General features: G+C 41.1%; 1 protein-coding gene across 2 annotated transcripts in view; it reads left to right on the top strand.

Annotated features, from left to right (window-relative positions):
• The window catches only part of LOC139754494 (major facilitator superfamily domain-containing protein 4A-like), a 156,673-nt gene extending 141,053 nt beyond the window's left edge, over positions 1-15,620 (top strand). For both annotated transcript variants that reach the window (XM_071671761.1, XM_071671762.1), the window contains exons 6-12: positions 6,009-6,233; positions 8,317-8,574; positions 9,007-9,180; positions 9,931-10,078; positions 10,875-10,945; positions 13,358-13,475; positions 14,124-15,620. In XM_071671761.1, the coding sequence (XP_071527862.1) occupies positions 6,009-6,233; positions 8,317-8,574; positions 9,007-9,180; positions 9,931-10,078; positions 10,875-10,945; positions 13,358-13,475; positions 14,124-14,341 (1,212 nt within the window). In that variant the 3' untranslated portion in view covers positions 14,342-15,620. The remainder of the gene's footprint in view (positions 1-6,008; positions 6,234-8,316; positions 8,575-9,006; positions 9,181-9,930; positions 10,079-10,874; positions 10,946-13,357; positions 13,476-14,123) is intronic.
• Positions 15,621-18,815: the final 3,195 nt, after the last annotated feature.

Here is an 18,815-nt window from a genome sequence, read left to right as displayed (position 1 = left end):
ATATGTGTACACTGAGATGTATAGGTATGTATATTTGCGTGTGTGGACGTGTATGTAATTACATGTGTATGTGGGTGGGTTGGGCCATTCTTTCGTCTGTTTCCTTGCGCTACCTCGCTAACGCGGGAGACAGCGACAAAGCAAAATAAATAATAAATAAAAAAAAAATATATATATATATATATATATATATATATATATATATATATATATATATATATATATATATATATATATATATATATATATATATATATATATATATATATATATATATATATAGAGAGAGAGAGAGAGAGAGAGAGAGAGAGAGAGAGAGAGAAACTGGGCCTGGCATAGATACTTGACAAGTACTGACTTGCTACTCTTCCGGTAGTCTTCCCGCAACCTTACTTTCCCAGACATCGCCACACCCGTCCTACGATTTTCCCTGTGTTTCAAGCACGAGACAAACGTCCATCTTTTGTCTAAATCCCCTAACTTCCTCCTGCATCACTCGCTGTTTCCAGTCTTCTCTAATCCTTCTAATATTACGCTCCATCCCTTCATTCTGTGTTTCTTCACCTTCAGTTCTTTCCCCATTCCCAACACACTCCCTCCCGCCCTTTCACCCACCATAGCCCACAATTCCTCCCTCCCAATCACCCACCATCACCAGCACTCCCTCCCTCCTACTCTTCCCCCCCATCCCTCATCCTGCCTCTAGTCCCCTCACCCACCATAACCCACGAGCCTCGTGAGAGCTAATCATCAGCAATATAATGTTATCACACACAATAAAGTTTGCGAGGGTTTACGAGGGAGGAGTCCTCTCTCTCTCTCTCTCTCTCTCTCTCTCTCTCTCTCTCTCTCTCTCTCTCTCTCTCTCTCTCTCTCTCTCTCTCTCTCTCTCTCTCTCTCTCTCTCTCTCTCTCTCTCTGATAAGATTACTAGATAACCTTTTGTTATCAGATTTTTTTTCTGAATCATTCACCTCGTCTAATATCCTCTTGAATATGGCTGAGAAGTGTGATAACATACCTCTAAGAGTTTCCTCAGTGTTTCGCTCTGCATTCATCAAATCATCTACAGAAGCGTGTGTGGAGAGGTTGCTGGAGCCACCAGGAATGACTGCTGGGTGAGGTTAGGAAGTACCCACAGGCGGACGTTCATGTAGCGCACCGTGCACCTTGGTTGTTGCGTGGTGCTGGGGTATGTAGTAGTAGTAGTATCCTGTCTTGGCCGGGGTTTTCGTTATTGGTTTTAGGTTGTTGTTCCTAAATGATTAGCGTTTCGCTGATGTGTAGTCGTGCTGAGTTTTGTTCACGGCGTATTCATGTAGATCCAGCAGTTAAGTATCGTGTAAGGCCAGTGTTATGCTTCTTGGTGACATATTCTAGACTGGAGTGGAATAGAAGTGCAGTTCCAGAGTAAAATGGCCTTGGAGAAGAATTCCTGCGTAAGAGTCAAATTAATGGACTTGTTTCTGAAGTCACCAGTTTCGGTGAAGGATGCAGCCTGCAGCCAACCAGTGTCTGGCCTCTATCCCTCTCAGGGAGACTCCCACCCTCACCTGTCTACACTATTGATTGTAATGACCCACTCAATCCGGCTCACAAGTCTCCTTCTATACGCAAATTACTTTTGAGATTGAAATAGGTATGTTTGACCCATGTCCATAACTGATAATTTTTCTGCCTTGTAGTCTTCACTAGATTTGTACAATATAGCGGTACACAGTCTATTCGAAAAACGTTTCTTAGATTCCCTGATTAAAGTAGCTTGATGAACATAGCATATGATATAATGGTATCACAATATGAAAGAAAAAAAAGACACATTTCAACACTGTGTGATGTGAAATAAACTAACATCACAATATGACATGATTTTCCTCTTCGGTGGATAGTTTAATGCATAAGATGATGAGGTTCCTGAGAGGGACGGGTCTGTAGCGATGATGAGGGTCCAGAACGTGGAAACTGACAAAATAGTCAATTCCCCCCCCCCACCCACACACACACACAAACACACACACACATACACACACACACACACACATACACACACACACACACACACACACACACACATACACACACAAACACACACACACACACACACACACACACACACACACACACACACGGTGAAGTCGTAGCCCCTGGGGGTACCAAGGTCAGGCCGAGACGTGCTGCAGCTGAGGCTTTGAGTAAACGGTGGAACTGGGTTATTTGAAGGAGGAGGTAGAGGGTGAGGGAGGGAGATCCTTCGGGAAAGTGAGGTGTTGGGGTAAGGGATTTAGGATGAAAGCAAAGGAAAGGTAAATTGGGAGGTCGAAAAAGAACAGCCAGAGAAGAAATTGGAAAGATAGAGGAGGAACTGATGCAGGGATGGAGGGGCAAAGAGAGCGGTTTGGGTACACAGATGAACATGTTGGCACGCACGAGAAAAAAGGGAGTGTGGAAACGAAAAGACTTGGTGAAGGTGGGAGAGGAGGGGGTGGGTTGGAGGAGAAGCTGCGTCCAAGACCTTGTGGGAAACATAAGACGGTGTTCCTCTTTCTGATGAAGTGATCATCGATGACAGGATCATGGTCGACCAGGTGAGATGTACTCTGGTTGTTTCTTCTGTCTGCGCATTTTCGTTTGTCCATCTGTCTGTGTGTCTTTCCGTCTGTCTATATGTTTTGCCGTCCGTCTAACCGTCCGTCTGTCTGTATCAACGTTGGCCTTTCTTTGTCTTCCTCGTGAGTCTGTTTGTCTTTCTAAGTAGGTGATTATCTACATCTCTCTGCTTCTTTTCTGTTCCTTGAGATATGTATTCAATCATATCTCATCTATCTATCTATCTAATCATATCTTATCTCTCTGTCTATCTGTCTATCCATTTATCTATCAACCTATTCACATTAACCAATTAATCTACGTCTTTCTCTCCTCTTTCATTCTCCCTTCTTCACTTTGGACACTACTGCCATGAGTTCTTAATAACTAATACCGGTGTCGATGAACACCTAGGTGCATGTGACCATAACATGTTTAAGTAATATTACCCCTATCTTTAAAGGGAGATTTAATGGGTTGCGCAACGCATTGAAAAGTCTAATTCTTGTTGGTTCATTTACAGGCGAATAATGGGTATGTTTTAAGCGCTAGTTTATGATTCAACAGGACACATTCGTTCCTGTGCATGACAAATATGATAAAACTAACTACAGGTCTGAATGGTTCACCGCAGATATTCCAAGAGCTATCCGGCGCAGACATAAACTCTACAAGTGTGTTGCCGAGGGAAGTGGAGGATGAGGAGAGAGCCATTGTTTTGCTGTTCTCTTCTTCTACCGCTTTTGAGGGCACTGCATTTTTCTTTAGTGTTTAGGCCAGACTACCTCGCTTGGACCATGGGTCTGTGTGGTCTGTGAATCTATGTATTTCTATGTGGCTCTTGAATCTATCCCAAGTGAACCCAAGGCAGAGCACTAGCAGAGTTTGCAGTCACGAAGCTGCCGCAAGAACGTACGAGGTAGAGCAGTACAGTAACAGGGTCTTATCCGATATGAGAGATTGACGGACAATCGCTTGCGTTTCAAATTGTCTGACGGTAAGTTCAGGAAAAATGTTGGAATAAGAAGATGAAGTATTGAGAAGAATGTTGAAAGTTCAGGAAAGGTTGAAGAAGTTGGAACGTAAGTGTGCAGGTGCCTGTTTACTCTGTCAGTATGAGGCGTGCGTGTATGGCAGAACTTAGAGATGATTACTGCAATATGAAGAGAGAGAGAGAGAGAGAGAGAGAGAGAGAGAGAGAGAGAGAGAGAGAGAGAGAGAGAGAGAGAGAGAGAGAGAGAGAGAGAGAGAGAGAGAGAGAGAGAGTGTGAAAAGGAGGTGCAGAAAAGGAAAATATATGTGGGTGAAATAACCAACGATGAGTTGCAGAGACACGGCGAGCAAATGGAAAGGACCGATTCTGAAAGGCTGCCGAGGATGGCGTGTTTGAATGAAATGAGCAGAAGTAGGGAAGAGGGAGAGTGAGTGTAATTTGCGAGGAGAGAGTGAGGAGCGTCTGGGTGAAAGGGTTGTTAGCACGCAGGAGCTGAGCGTGGCCAGACGAGTGTAGAGAAGACCACACAAAACAACTCGCAAGACGATGGGCTACAGTGTCATGTTGCTTGAATCTATTTAACTGGACGTCTGGGAAATGTTTTAGATCTCCTCTTCAGTTGGAAATGTTGTCTATGATAATCGGTTTTGCTAACACGTTAGAGTCTAGACATGATAAACACATGAATCGCATTCATAGATATATATGTGGGAGAACTGATGGCAGATGAAAGAAATGATGGATCGAGTCCTATTTGTTTCACTTCGTCAAACTGGAAGACATCCTTTCATGACAGTAGTTTTACATTTCTTTGTTTGGTTGAGAAGGCGTAAGGGAAGAAGAGAGGGGGAGTAGATTGAGGGGCAGGGAGAGAAAGAGGACGGAACGAATGTAGTGGGAGAGGAGAGTAAAAATGTGATGAGAGAGAGAGAGAGAGAGAGAGAGAGAGAGAGAGAGAGAGAGAGAGAGAGAGAGAGAGAGAGAGAGAGAGAGAGAGAGAGAGAGAGAGAGAGAGAGAGAGAGTTATGTAGATACATGAACCACGTAGACCCAAAATCCAAACATGGTGGTCAAGCCTTAACACACAAAAAGAGCAGCCTTCTTAAAAACAGAAGAAAAGTATAGCAAAACCAAGGTTTCATCCCTCTTTCCACTCCTTCCGGAAACACGCCGGACGGAAATTAGGTAGAAAAAAATACCTTGTAGGATTAATATGCCTAAAGGAAATTTCTTCTATAAGAAAGTCATGTGAAATAAATATGAATATATCACGCATCCATCACCAACGACATGCATCCCTTCACACCTTTTGTTATAGAGACAATAGTAAGGATGAGCTATAACTCCAGCCTCTCGACTAACCATGCCTATATCATTCCTGTTGTTGGAAAATGATCAAAGATTCTTACTTACTCTCTCACAGCATGTGACATGGGCTAATCACGGTTAGTATGTTACCACAAAATGGCCAGGGAGAGATCGGTGGTTAAGAAGGTAGAGCGATATACCACAGGAAAATGACAAATGATGATCATGCCTAATTTTGAAGACATTGAAGGTGTTACTCTGAACTACATTTTCTGGAAGATTATCCCATGCAGCAATGATGTTGTTGGTAACAAAAATGCTTTGTGCAATCCAAGTTTACTCAGTGACCTTAAAGTTTTAGTCCCTTTCTCAATTCGGTGATGCTGGCGCTACTAAGGCTTACAGAAAACCTACAAAAATACTGTCTTATGTCCACTATCATTCAAATCATCATGTTAATGTAAAAAGATAAGTTATCATATCTATGTACCTAAGAGCATATTGAATTTCAGATCCTGAATTCTTAGATGATGAACTGAAAATGAATCAGTACATTGGACAGAAGTTACTATACTCAATAAATATACTTAATCAGTGTCAGAATACAGCAGGAAACGTTTCTATAGTGGCCAAAATAATAAGTCAGAACGTAAAAGTTGCCAAAGATCCCTTGTTTTTCCCCTTCCATGAGAATTTTCTCGAATGTGTTAACATTCTCAAAAACTTAATGTTCAAGTAGTATTCAAATATGACAACGCCATAAAAAAAAAACCATCATCAATAATAACCCATCAAATAATACAGGTGTTGTTTACAAAGTCCCATGTAAAGACTGTAACCAGACTTTATTGGACAATCGGGGAAAGATTTGGATACTAGGATCTCACAACATAAGTATAATGTTAGGATCGACCAACAGAGCAAAAGTTTATTTCAACATAAACCTGCCTTTGATCATATACATATACTTTTCTTGCTGTTTGACGAGCGTCAGCCAGGATAAAGAAAAAAGCCGTGAGGCGGGAACAACACATGTAACTTCCACAGTCACAAGCCAAACATTAAACGCCACTTTTGCGTAAATGGCGAACGGATTCTATAACGTTCTGTCCTTCTCTCAGGCCCTCCACTTCTTCTACGGTTTGGGGGCGTTCCTATCCCCCATGATCGCCAAGCCATTCTTGCTGAACAAGGATTGCACGGCGACGGCTCTTAACAAGACCCATAACCACCACAGACTGGACCTGGAAAATGCACCTAATATGTCACAGCAAATTCATGACATTCAGGACGCGAAGAATACCTCTGAGATCCAATACGCTTTTTGGATCCTCTCTAGCCTGCAGGTAAGTTTAGGTCTCATTACCTAAGGCACTTAGAGGTAGGTATAGTATCCTTAATGGATGATCTTAGGTTCATGGGAGACCTGAAGGACGTGGTACTGCCTAATTTATTTAAAGATATTACATTACACTTACATGCCCTTGATGAGCTGAATGGCAGTTCTAGTTTTATGATATTCTTGTGCTAGTTGGAAACTAGTAATACGAATCAATGTAGCCTAGAACTTAAAACATAATCTATGCCTTCTACCGTTTTCTGAATAACATGTCGACTCTCAGAAATAGCTCCTTATCCGCTTAACGGTGATGGAAGAGGAAAATATGACCAGTGAAATCGAAAGCTGCAAATGTACGGTATAAGCAACCGAAAATTATCTTTTTAGTAATTTGATTGTCTGCAACCAGGAACATCATTATAGCTGATAGCTTTAAAGAGTCTGGACAAGTTATCTACAAAGTATACCACCAGAGCAACGATAATATGATGGTTATGTAGGTGTGTGGCCTCCAGTAACCGAGCAGAGGAGCAAGCAACACTACAAGGGGAAGAATTATGAGATATTGATCATGATTATTTCGGGTAAAGAACTTTTCATTATATCATTTTACAGCTTTAAAAGAAAAAAACATTTTGGGTAACAAATACCCTACAAAATTGGGTATTTTTCGGAGGGCATTAGATTTGCTTGAAAACTTCAGTAAAAGGAATATCTTCATGTTGAATACGAATCTGGATTGAAATATTGTTTTGGAGTCATCAAGGACTATATTGATGATTATATTTTAAGAAGATTGTCATTCATTTCGTATTCATTCATCAGGTATATGCCCGCTAGAAGCATTATGAGGTATTCTACTTGATTATTTCAAGTACAAAGCCATTTCCTATTTATATTACAGTTTAAAAAGAAAAGGTTTTATGGGCTAAAAGATATCCTGAATTATTACCTGATATTTTTGGTATTTTTTGGAAGGTAATAGTTTTGCTTGAAATTCTCAGAATAATGACGAGATTTCATGCTGAATACGAATCTGCGGTTGAAATATTGTTTGGGATCATTAAGGCCTGTAATTCATGATTAAATTTAAAGATTGTCATTATTCCTTTCGTATTTATCAGATGTCTGCCTGCTAGTGGAAACATTATAAGATATTTTCCATAACTGTTTCGAGTATAGAAGTGTTACATTATGTCTTATTATAGTTTTAAAAGATAAAAGATTTGGGCTAAAAATCTATCCTGAAATGTTATCTAGTTTTTGGTATCTTTTAGAAGGAAATATATTTGCTTTAAAACCTTATCATAAAGACTATTTTTCATGGTGAATACGATTCTGCGGTTCAAATGTTGTGTGGGGGTCATGAAAGCTTGTAATCAATGATTACATATTTAGATGATAACTTTCGTCTAAGCAGAATCATTCGTCAGGTACGTGTTTGGTGAGAACCAAGCCAGTGTTCTCTCACTATACCTGTTGGGGTTCGATCGGCAAATAACATTACTGGGTTGAGTTTACCATCATTACACCCTGTAATAACTATGATAGACAATACTAGGCTAGGTTACTAGTGAACATCACGTACAGAGATACGGACAAAGATCAACATCGATAAAGTGGTGACACTTAATATACCACAATCATGACCTTCACGTGTGTCGCAGGAGTTCCATCAGGCAAGTCGTCACTTTACAGTTTATGTGATGGACTTATAAAAAAAGAAGAAAAACTGATTTTTTTTCGACGAGGACGGTGCCAGAGATAAATTCTGTACATCCGAGATGGTAAAATACTGTTTGCTTCGACAACGGCCAGTAAGTCAGACAGGATGAATGATAAAGTAATTCTCTGTACTTGTGAACAAGTTTTCGTGTGAAGTTATCTCATGCCTTGATGGTCGGAGTTGTGATGAGACTCAAATATCAAAGATCTCATAATGATTTCCAAAATTCATGCTGATTTTGCAAAATTTGTCTTTGACAACAGATTAGGTCTGCCTCAGCAACAACAGAAATTTTTCCATTGCACCTTTATACTTACTATATTTTGTCTAGTAATAAGACTCTTTAACCTTTTTTCCTGGCCAGGCACCGGTACTGCTGCTGTTGGCAGTACTAGTGGCCCGAGAGGTGCTCGGGTTAAGCAACGGTGGTCAGACCGAAGCGCCTAGTGTTGGAGTTACCGTAGAGGCTGGCAAAGAGGCCTACGAGATGCAGACGTCGGCAGGAGCAGGAGCCAAGCCTACCCCTGCAGCTGGCGGGGAACGTCCGGCAGTCACCAGGGACCAGGTCATCGCCGTGACGCTCCTAACGGCCATCATGCTCTTCCTTTATGATGGTCTGCAGGTGGGTGATGGCGTGGTGTTCCCCTGGAAGCAGGTGTGATATATTCCATGGTGTTCTCATGACAATGAGCATGAAAAGTGTCCAAGTAAGAGTAAGCAGTAGGGAATGTTTCTATGGCAGTATACGGAGAGTGTCCCTATGACAGTATGTAGGAGGTGTCCCCTTGATGCTAAATAGGAAAAGTCCTCTAGAAGTAGGAAGTGTCCTCCTCACAGCAAGAATGAAATGTCTCCCTGGCAGTAGGTAGGAAGTGTTCCCAGTTGATAGGTAGTGTTCCCTTAGCAGCGGGAATGACATATCTCCCTGACATAAAGTAGGAAGTGTCCTCTTAGCAGCAATACATAGTGACTCCACAGCCGTATGTAAGAAGCACCCTTGGTAGTAGGTGGTAACTGTTTCCCTCCCACCTAATCTATATGGTAAATCCTGCAGGCGGGCTACGGAGGATATGTGTTCTCCTATGCCATCAAGAGCATCGCGGGAATGTCTACGAACGAGGCGGCCTACCTGAACGCCTGCTTCTGGGGTACCTTCGCCTTCGGAAGGCTGATGTCCATCGGCATAGCCACCAAGCTGGCTCCTTCCTTTATGCTCATGTGTAATATTGTGAGTCACTAGTGTTCTCAGCTGCTTGATGATATATGATAGCGAAAATCTTTCTCAAGTGTGGATTGAAGATTTGCTTATATCAACAGTTTCTATTCATGACTGTGTGGATTTTTTTATTTCACATTTAGTTTGGATATGTTACTTTTTGCTTACTTCAAGAACGACATACATTGTAGATAATCAGCTTGTGTCAAAAATATATGAACAGCAAAACTTTCCTGCCAATGAATCATTAGTAGTAAAGTTGTATTCTTCCATGGTTATTAATATCTAGTTCTTTTCTGAAGGTAATAATGAAGCCAAGTAAGAGTATGGTTGTGTTTAAAATGGATGGACGTGAATCCTGACTGCAGAGAGAGGTTGAAGGATGGGTGAGCGTGAGCGTCTAAAGTCCCAGATATGGAAAAACTGCAGCACATTGATTGAATGTATATTACTAATGTGATGGAAGTGAGCTGTGGATAGATAAAGTGAGGAGGGAGAGTTGTGGTGAGAGTTGTTGATGTCGTGAGTGTTTCTTTGAAGCTTTGGGATATCCAGGCTACCTGCACAATACAGGCCACTTAGATATATATTTTCAGGAGGGTTATGGGATCTGAAGACATTTTTCTTTCATTTTCGCGTCAGCTGTACTTATAAATCTACCAAAGACCCGACAACTGACTAAGACAATAAGATACAGAACAGAAAATTGCCTGTATTGCCACAGCTACTCAGCTGGAGGAACTTAACGAGACACTCTTGCAGAGTGGGTGCTTGGTGGCGATGGTGCTGATGCTGTCTCTTCGTCATAACCACGCCGTCCTGTATGTGGGCACCTGCATCTTTGGCACCTTCCTCTCCTCCGTCTACCCCACTGCTGTCTCCCTCGCCGAGACCTACATACACGTCACATGTGAGTAGCCTAATGCAAAAGACTTATCTTCTTAGCCATGTGTTATTGTTCTGGGGATTACTTGTAAGAGGCAGCTTTTGAGTACTTGGGACATAGCTGGTGAGAAGAATTCCTCTTGAGTGACTGTACACACCGCTACACACGAATTCCGTCTACTTTTTCGATGTCAACTTGTCCTTTGGCCAGTAGTGCCATCTGTTGTCCATGTGAGAACATCACAGTGACGAGATGCTGTGACTAACCTCCCTAAAATCAAGTCTCGGATAAGGAAAAGTGTTCATCGAACGTAAAGACCAGAGAGCTTGGGGTTAACTGCAGACAATATGTTATTACCAGTAATGAGGAGGCACCCACTACCTCGAGTTGATGGACTCTACCCTGATTCAGTAAACCAGTTTTGAAATACTCCAGTTGGTTTTCAGGTACACAGAGAAGGAATTAATACGTAAAATAGTTAGTGCATCAATCAGGTCATTAGATACGTATCTTCAGTTATCAAAACATGTTTGATGAGTTCATGAATCCTTATGAAGTTTGGAAATGTGAATATTTATTTGAATAACCTAGTGCTAAAGATACATGAACACTTTAAACCTCATTTCCGTAATCACATCTTGATTCAACCCTGAAGAACGTATCTTCTTAGAGATAATATGAAAATGGAAAAAGACTATCCAATATAGTGCAATGATTGTTATTGCTACTTTGGGACACTGCTTGTTATTGCTCGTGTTACTCGTACCCAGAAACTCTTTCTAAGACTTTGTTATCTTGATATTCGATCTAACTCTTTCAGCTTCCATGACGAGTGTGCTGGTGGTGACGGCAGCTGCTGGCGAGATGATCATCCCAGTCATCATAGGTCATGTGAGTTTCAGATCATACAGTTAGGGATCGTCGCAGGTCCCACATCATAGAGCTAGGGTCATCATAGGCCATGTTATAGTAGGTCTTCTGATTCCCATATAGTTAGGCTTATCTTAGGTCATGCAAGCCCATGATTATACAATTTGGGGAAATATATATATATATATATATATATATATATATATATATATATATATATATATATATATATATATATATATCATTTATCTATTTTGCTTTGTCGCTGTCTCCCGCGTTTGCGAGGTAGCGCAAGGAAGCAGACGAAAGAAATGGCCCAACCCACCCCCATACACATGTATATACATACACGTCCACACACGCAAATATACGTACCCATACATCTCAATGTACACATATATATACACACACAGACACATACATATATACACATACACACAATTCACACTATCTGCCTTTATTCATTCCCATCGCCATCTCGCCACACATGGAATAACATCCCCCTCCCCCCTCATGTGTGCGAGGTAGCGCTAGGAAAAGACAACAAAGGCCCCATTCGTTCACACTCAGTCTCTAGCTGTCATGCAATAATGCCCGAAACCACAGCTCCCTTTCCACATCCAGGCCCCACACAACTTTCCATGGTTTACCCCAGACGCTTCACATGCCCTGATTCAATCCACTGACAGCACGTCGATCCCGGTATACCACATCGCTCCAATTCACTCTATTCCTTGCCCGCCTTTCACCCTCCTGCATGTTCAGGCCCCGATCACTCAAAATCTTTTTCACTCCATCTTTCCACCTCCAATTTGGTCTCCCACTTCTCGTTCCCTCCACCTCCGACACATATATCCTCTTGGTCAATCTTTCCTCACTCATTCTCTCCATGTGCCCAAACCATTTCAAAACACCCTCTTCTGCTCTCTCAACCACGCTCTTTTTATTTCCACATATCTCTCTTACCCTTACGTTACTTACTCGATCAAACCACCTCACACCACACATTGTCCTCAAACATCTCATTTCCAGCACATCCATCCTCCTGCGCACAACTCTATCCATAGCCCACGCCTCGCAACCATACAACATTGTTGGAACCACTATTCCTTCAAACATACCCATTTTTGCTTTCCGAGATAATGTTCTCGACTTCCACACATTCTTCAAGGCTCCCAGAATTTTCGCCCCCTCCCCCACCCTATGATCCACTTCCGCTTCCATGGTTCCATCCGCTGCCAGATCCACTCCCAGATATCTAAAACACTTTACTTCCTCCAGTTTTTCTCCATTCAAACTTACCTCCCAGTTGACTTGACCCTCAACCCTACTGTACCTAATAACCTTGCTCTTATTCACATTTACTCTTAACTTTCTTCTTTCACACACTTTACCAAACTCAGTCACCAGCTTCTGCAGTTTCTCACATGAATCAGCCACCAGCGCTGTATCATCAGCGAACAACAACTGACTCACTTCCCAAGCTCTCTCATCCCCAACAGACTTCATACTTGCCCCTCTTTCCAAAACTCTTGCATTTACCTCCCTAACAACCCCATCCATAAACAAATTAAACAACCATGGAGACATCACACACCCCTGCCGCAAACCTACATGCACTGAGAACCAATCACTTTCCTCTCTTTTCCAAAAGAAGGAACAGAGAATTGGGCCAGGTGAGGGTATTCCCTCAAAGGCCCAGTCCTCTGTTCTTAATGCTACCTCGCTAATGCGGGAAATGGCGAATAGTTTAAAAGAAAAGAAAAGAAAATATATATATATATATATATATATATATATATATATATATATATATATATATATATTTCTTTTTTTCTTTCATACTATTCGCCATTTCCCGCGTTAGCGAGGAAATGGCGAATATATATATATATATATATATATATATATATATATATATATATATATATATATATATATATATATATATATACATATATATATATATATATATATATATATATATATATATATATATATATATATATATATATATATATATATATATATATATACATATATATATATATCTTTTTTCTTTCATACTATTCGCCATTTCCCGCATTAGCGAGGTAGCGTTAAGAACAGAGGACTGGGCCTTTGAGGGAATATCCTCACCTGGCCCCCTTCTCTGTTCCTTCTTTTGGAAAATTAAAAAAAAATATATATATATATATATATATATATATATATATATATATATATATATATATATATATATATATATATATATATATATATATATATATATATATATATATATACACCAGCCTACTGCTGTCTCTCGGTGTAACACCCCATTTCGCTCTCAGCCTCTTTCTCTTGCTTTTGTCCCCAAATGCCTTGTTTCCCAGTCTCACCTACACTTCAGTTTCTTCCAGCGTCTTTGATACTCGCTCTGGCCTTCTGTAGGAGTTTGACTCGATCGGTCCAGCCAGCGTCCTGATATCCGGTGTGGTGATGACTCTACTAAGTTTCGTGGTGATCATCTTACTGCACCTGGTGGCCCACACTATCACCCGCCAATCCTGTAAGTTGCCATGCTAGTGGTCCAGACCACCACCCACCAGTCCTGAAAGTTGCCATGATAGTGGTCCAGGCCACCACCCACCAGTCCTGTAAGTTGCCATGCTGGTAGTCCAGACCATCACCCATGAATCCTGTAAGCTGCCATGCTAGTGGACCAGGCCATCACCCGCCAATCTGTAAGTTGCCATGCCGGTGGCCCACACCGTTACCCGCCAGTCTTGTGAGACGCCATGCCGGGAATTCACACCATCGCCCAAGAGTCCTGTAAGTCACCATGCTGATAGTCCACACCATTCACCTCCAGCCGTATGCAGTTGCCATGCTGATGGTGCAGGTCATCACACTTCAGTTCTGTAGGGTACTAATATCTCCTTTTCCCCAAGACTCGTAACCAAGACAGGTGATCATACTGCCACAGGATGTATTCTTCCTAAATCATAACATTAGTGTAGCTTATGAGGACCTGTTCTCTCTGTCTTGTTAGCACATCACATTGTTCCTATCTCGTCATAACATCTTTGTCTCTGATTCTTCCTAGAATCCAGGTTAATTATATCTATAGTTATCATCATCAAACACATCTATCTCCCTTTTTCAAACCGTTTTTACTAACACTCCCCACACTGACCCCCGCTCCTCTGCCCTCTAGCTGAGCAGAATCTGATCAAACGGTTGAAGGCGCTGCTACTGAGGAAAAAGGAGGAAGCTGCCGAGGACACGGGCCTCATGAAGCACCACGTCAAGTACTACACAAGGATGAGAAGTGATCTGTCTGAATCCTCGTTGGGAGAGGACGCAAGCATCGCCGACGGGGCGGATACCGTGGGACATTCGACCCAGGGCGACGGCTCCCCCGCCCAGCTTTAAAGGGTCGTCTGAGTGATGCCGTGGTCCAGTTACCAAGTTCAACAACTCCTCATTTCAACTCTAAGGAGTCGTTTGTAGTCATTCTAAAGACCAGTCCATTTGGGATGATGATTCCCCGGGACAGAACTGAGGATTGTATGTCATGCTGTGGCCCAGTACACCCTGGCCACGACTACCCGGCTTAGTTGTAGTGGACGTTCATGATGTACTATGGCAATGTCCACCCAGGGCTACGAATCACTTGTTTGACATGAAAAGAGTCGTTTGGGTCGTGCTATCAACAAGTCCAAAGTTATGATTTACCAGCTTAACTGTAAGAGTTCATTTGGATGGTACTGTTGCCCAGTCCACCTAACGACGACATCTTCATTTAGCTGCAAGAAGTTGCCTGCGTTATAACACAGCCCAGTACATATAGGGAGCTATTAAATTTTTCATTTTTAATGAGTCTTATAGGTCGAATTGCGGCCGTGATGAATCAAGGTGACTTCTGTCCAGCTGAGTTGAGGGGTCGTCACGTGGAGGAAGTCTATTGTTGCTCATACACGATCACCGTGGCTCTGGGAACTGCTCAGGGGTAGTCGTGCGACTGGATGTATAATGAGGTTACGTCGGAGGAACGTTGATATGGTTGTAAAAGCTTCCTCATATCTCTTCAAGCTTATCTGGAGAGAATGAATCTTTAAGTGGAACATACCTATAGCCTTAAAAACTTTACACTTTCTCTGATCTATCCATATATAACCAGGAATGAGAAGTTAATATGGTGGAATATAAGTGTAGGGAAAAAGAGTTTTATTGTATTTATTATTTTCAGTATTATAAAGCAAGGATGCTTCGATAGGCATGTTGTTCTGGCACTGAAGCCAAAATATCTGAACGTGGCGTAGCTACAGCTTTAAAAACATTTTTGCTTAGTTTTGAGTTCAAGACGAGAGAGTGGAAGTGATTATATATATATATATATATATATGTATATATATATATATATATATATATATATATATATATATATATATATATATATATATATATATATATATATATATATATATATATATATATATATATATATATATATATATAAAGTACATGGCCACTTTATTTTAAGTTATGTATGACGGAAAAAGTAGAACGCTGGGAGGTGGAAGAAAGTACATATTTCCTTACAGTCTTTGTAACAGATTGTGTGTGTATATATATTGGAAAGGATCACAATTTTGCGCGTGATCAAGGTATTCCTATGAGTCCACGGGGAAACTGAAAAACAAAAAGTTCCCAAGTGCACTTTCGTGTAATAATCACATCATCAGGGGAGACACAAGAGAGAAATATAACAGTCAGTTGATATACATTGAAGAGACGAGGCTAGGATGCCATTTAGAATGGCGTCCTAGCTTCGTCTCTTCGATGTATATCAACTGACTGTTATATTTCTCTCTTGTGTCACCCCTGATGATGTGATTATTACACGAAACTGCACTTGGGAACTTTTCGTGTTTCATTTTCCACGTGGACTCATAGGAATATCTTGATCACGCGCAAAGTTGTGATCCTTTCCAATATACATATATATGTATATATATATATATATATATATATATATATATATATATATATATATATATATATATATATATATATATATATATATATATATTTTTTTTTTTTTTTTTTTTTTTTTTATACTTTGTCGCTGTCTCCCGCGTTTGCGAGGTAGCGCAAGGAAACAGACGAAAGAAATGGCCCAACCCCCCCCCCCCCATACACATGTACATACACACGTCCACACACGCAAATATTCATACCTACACAGCTTTCCATGGTTTACCCCAGACGCTTCACATGCCTTGATTCAATCCACTGACAGCACGTCAACCCCTGTATACCACATCGCTCCAATTCACTCTATTCCTTGCCCTCCTTTCACCCTCCTGCATGTTCAGGCCCCGATCACACAAAATCCTTTTCACTCCATCTTTCCACCTCCAATTTGGTCTCCCTCTTCTCCTCGTTCCCTCCACCTCCGACACATATATCCTCTTGGTCAATCTTTCCTCACTCATTCTCTCCATGTGCCCAAACCACTTCAAAACACCCTCTTCTGCTCTCTCAACCACGCTCTTTTTATTTCCACACATCTCTCTTACCCTTACGTTACTTACTCGATCAAACCACCTCACACCACACATTGTCCTCAAACATCTCATTTCCAGCACATCCATCCTCCTACGCACAACTCTATCCATAGCCCACGCCTCGCAACCATACAACATTGTTGGAACTACTATTCCTTCAAACATACCCATTTTTGCTTTCCGGGATAATGTTCTCGACTTCCACACATTTTTCAAGGCTCCCAAAATTTTCGCCCCCTCCCCCACCCTATGATCCACTTCCGCTTCCATGGTTCCATCCGCTGACAGATCCACTCCCAGATATCTAAAACATATATATATATATGTGTATATATATATATATATATATATATATATATATATATATATATATATATATATATATATATATATATATATATATATATATATATATATATATATATATATATATATATATATATATATATATATATATATATATATATATATATATATATATATATATATACATATATGCACTTTCGTGTAATAATCACATCATCAGGGGAGACACGAGAGAGAAATATAAGTCAGTTGATATTCATGGAAGAGACGGAGCTAGGACGCCATTTGGTAAACATGTGATTGGACAATATATATATATATATATATATATATATATATATATATATATAGGTTGGTATAAAGGTTGGTATATATAGGACTGGTTGGTAAGGTTATTTAATGTATGTATGACTCATGGTGAGGTGCCTGAGGAATGGCGGAATGCGTGCATAGTGCCATTGTACAAAGGCAAAGGGGATAAGAGTGAATGCTCAAATTACAGAGGTATAAGTTTGTTGAGTATTCCTGGTAAATTATATGGGAGGGTATTGATTGAGAGGGTGAAGGCATGTACAGAGCATCAGATTGGGGAAGAGCAGTGTGGTTTCAGAAGTGGTAGAGGATGTGTGGATCAGGTGTTTGCTTTGAAGAATGTATGTGAGAAATACTTAGAAAAGCAAATGGATTTGTATGTAGCATTTATGGATCTGGAGAAGGCATATGATAGAGTTGATAGAGATGCTCTGTGGAAGGTATTAAGAATATATGGTGTGGGAGGAAAGTTGTTAGAAGCAGTGAAAGGTTTTTATCGAGGATGTAAGGCATGTGTACGTGTAGGAAGAGAGGAAAGTGATTGGTTCTCAGTGAATGTAGGTTTGCGGCAGGGGTGTGTGATGTCTCCATGGTTGTTAATTTGTTTATGGATGGGGTTGTTAGGGAGGTAAATGCAAGAGTTTTGGAAAGAGGGGCAAGTATGAAGTCTGTTGGGGATGAGAGAGCTTGGGAAGTGAGTCAGTTGTTGTTCGCTGATGATACAGCGCTGGTGGCTGATTCATGTGAGAAACTGCAGAAGCTGGTGACTGAGTTTGGTAAAGTGTGTGGAAGAAGAAAGTTAAGAGTAAATGTGAATAAGAGCAAGGTTATTAGGTACAGTAGGGTTGAGGGTCAAGTCAATTGGGATGTGAGTTTGAATGGAGAAAAACTGGAGGAAGTGAAGTGTTTTAGATATCTGGGAGTGGATCTGGCAGCGGATGGAACCATGGAAGCGGAAGTGGATCATAGGGTGGGGGAGGGGGCGAAAATTCTGGGGGCCCTGAAGAATGTGTGGAAGTCGAGAACATTATCTCGGAAAGCAAAAATGGGTATGTTTGAAGGAATAGTGGTTCCAACAATGTTGTATGGTTGCGAGGCGTGGGCTATGGATAGAGTTGTGCGCAGGAGGATGGATGTGCTGGAAATGAGATGTTTGAGGACAATGTGTGGTGTGAGGTGGTTTGATCGAGTGAGTAACGTAAGGGTAGGAGAGATGTGTGGAGATAAAAAGAGCGTGGTTGAGAGAGCAGAAGAGGGTGTTTTGAAGTGGTTTGGGCACATGGAGAGAATGAGTGAGGAAAGATTGACCAAGAGGATATATGTGTCGGAGGTGGAGGGAACGAGGAGAAGAGGGAGACCAAATTGGAGGTGGAAAGATGGAGTGAAAAAGATTTTGTGTGATCGGGGCCTGAACATGCAGGAGGGTGAAAGGAGGGCAAGGAATAGAGTGAATTGGAGCGATGTGGTATATCGGGGTTGACGTGCTGTCAGTGGATTGAATCAGGGCATGTGAAGCGTCTGGGGTAAACCATGGAGAGCTGTGTAGGTGTGTATATTTGCGTGTGTGGACGTATGTATATACATGTGTATGGGGGGGGTTGGGCCATTTCTTTCGTCTGTTTCCTTGCGCTACCTCGCAAACGCGGGAGACAGCGACAAAGTATAAAAAAAAAAAAAAAAATATATAGGTACAGTAGGGTTGAGGGTCAAGTCAATTG

The sequence above is a fragment of the Panulirus ornatus genome, chromosome 17 (assembly GCF_036320965.1).
Source record: "Panulirus ornatus isolate Po-2019 chromosome 17, ASM3632096v1, whole genome shotgun sequence".
NCBI classification, from domain to species: domain Eukaryota; kingdom Metazoa; phylum Arthropoda; class Malacostraca; order Decapoda; family Palinuridae; genus Panulirus; species Panulirus ornatus.
Note: the sequence above shows the minus strand (reverse complement) of the source record. Positions and strands in the feature narration are given on the sequence as shown.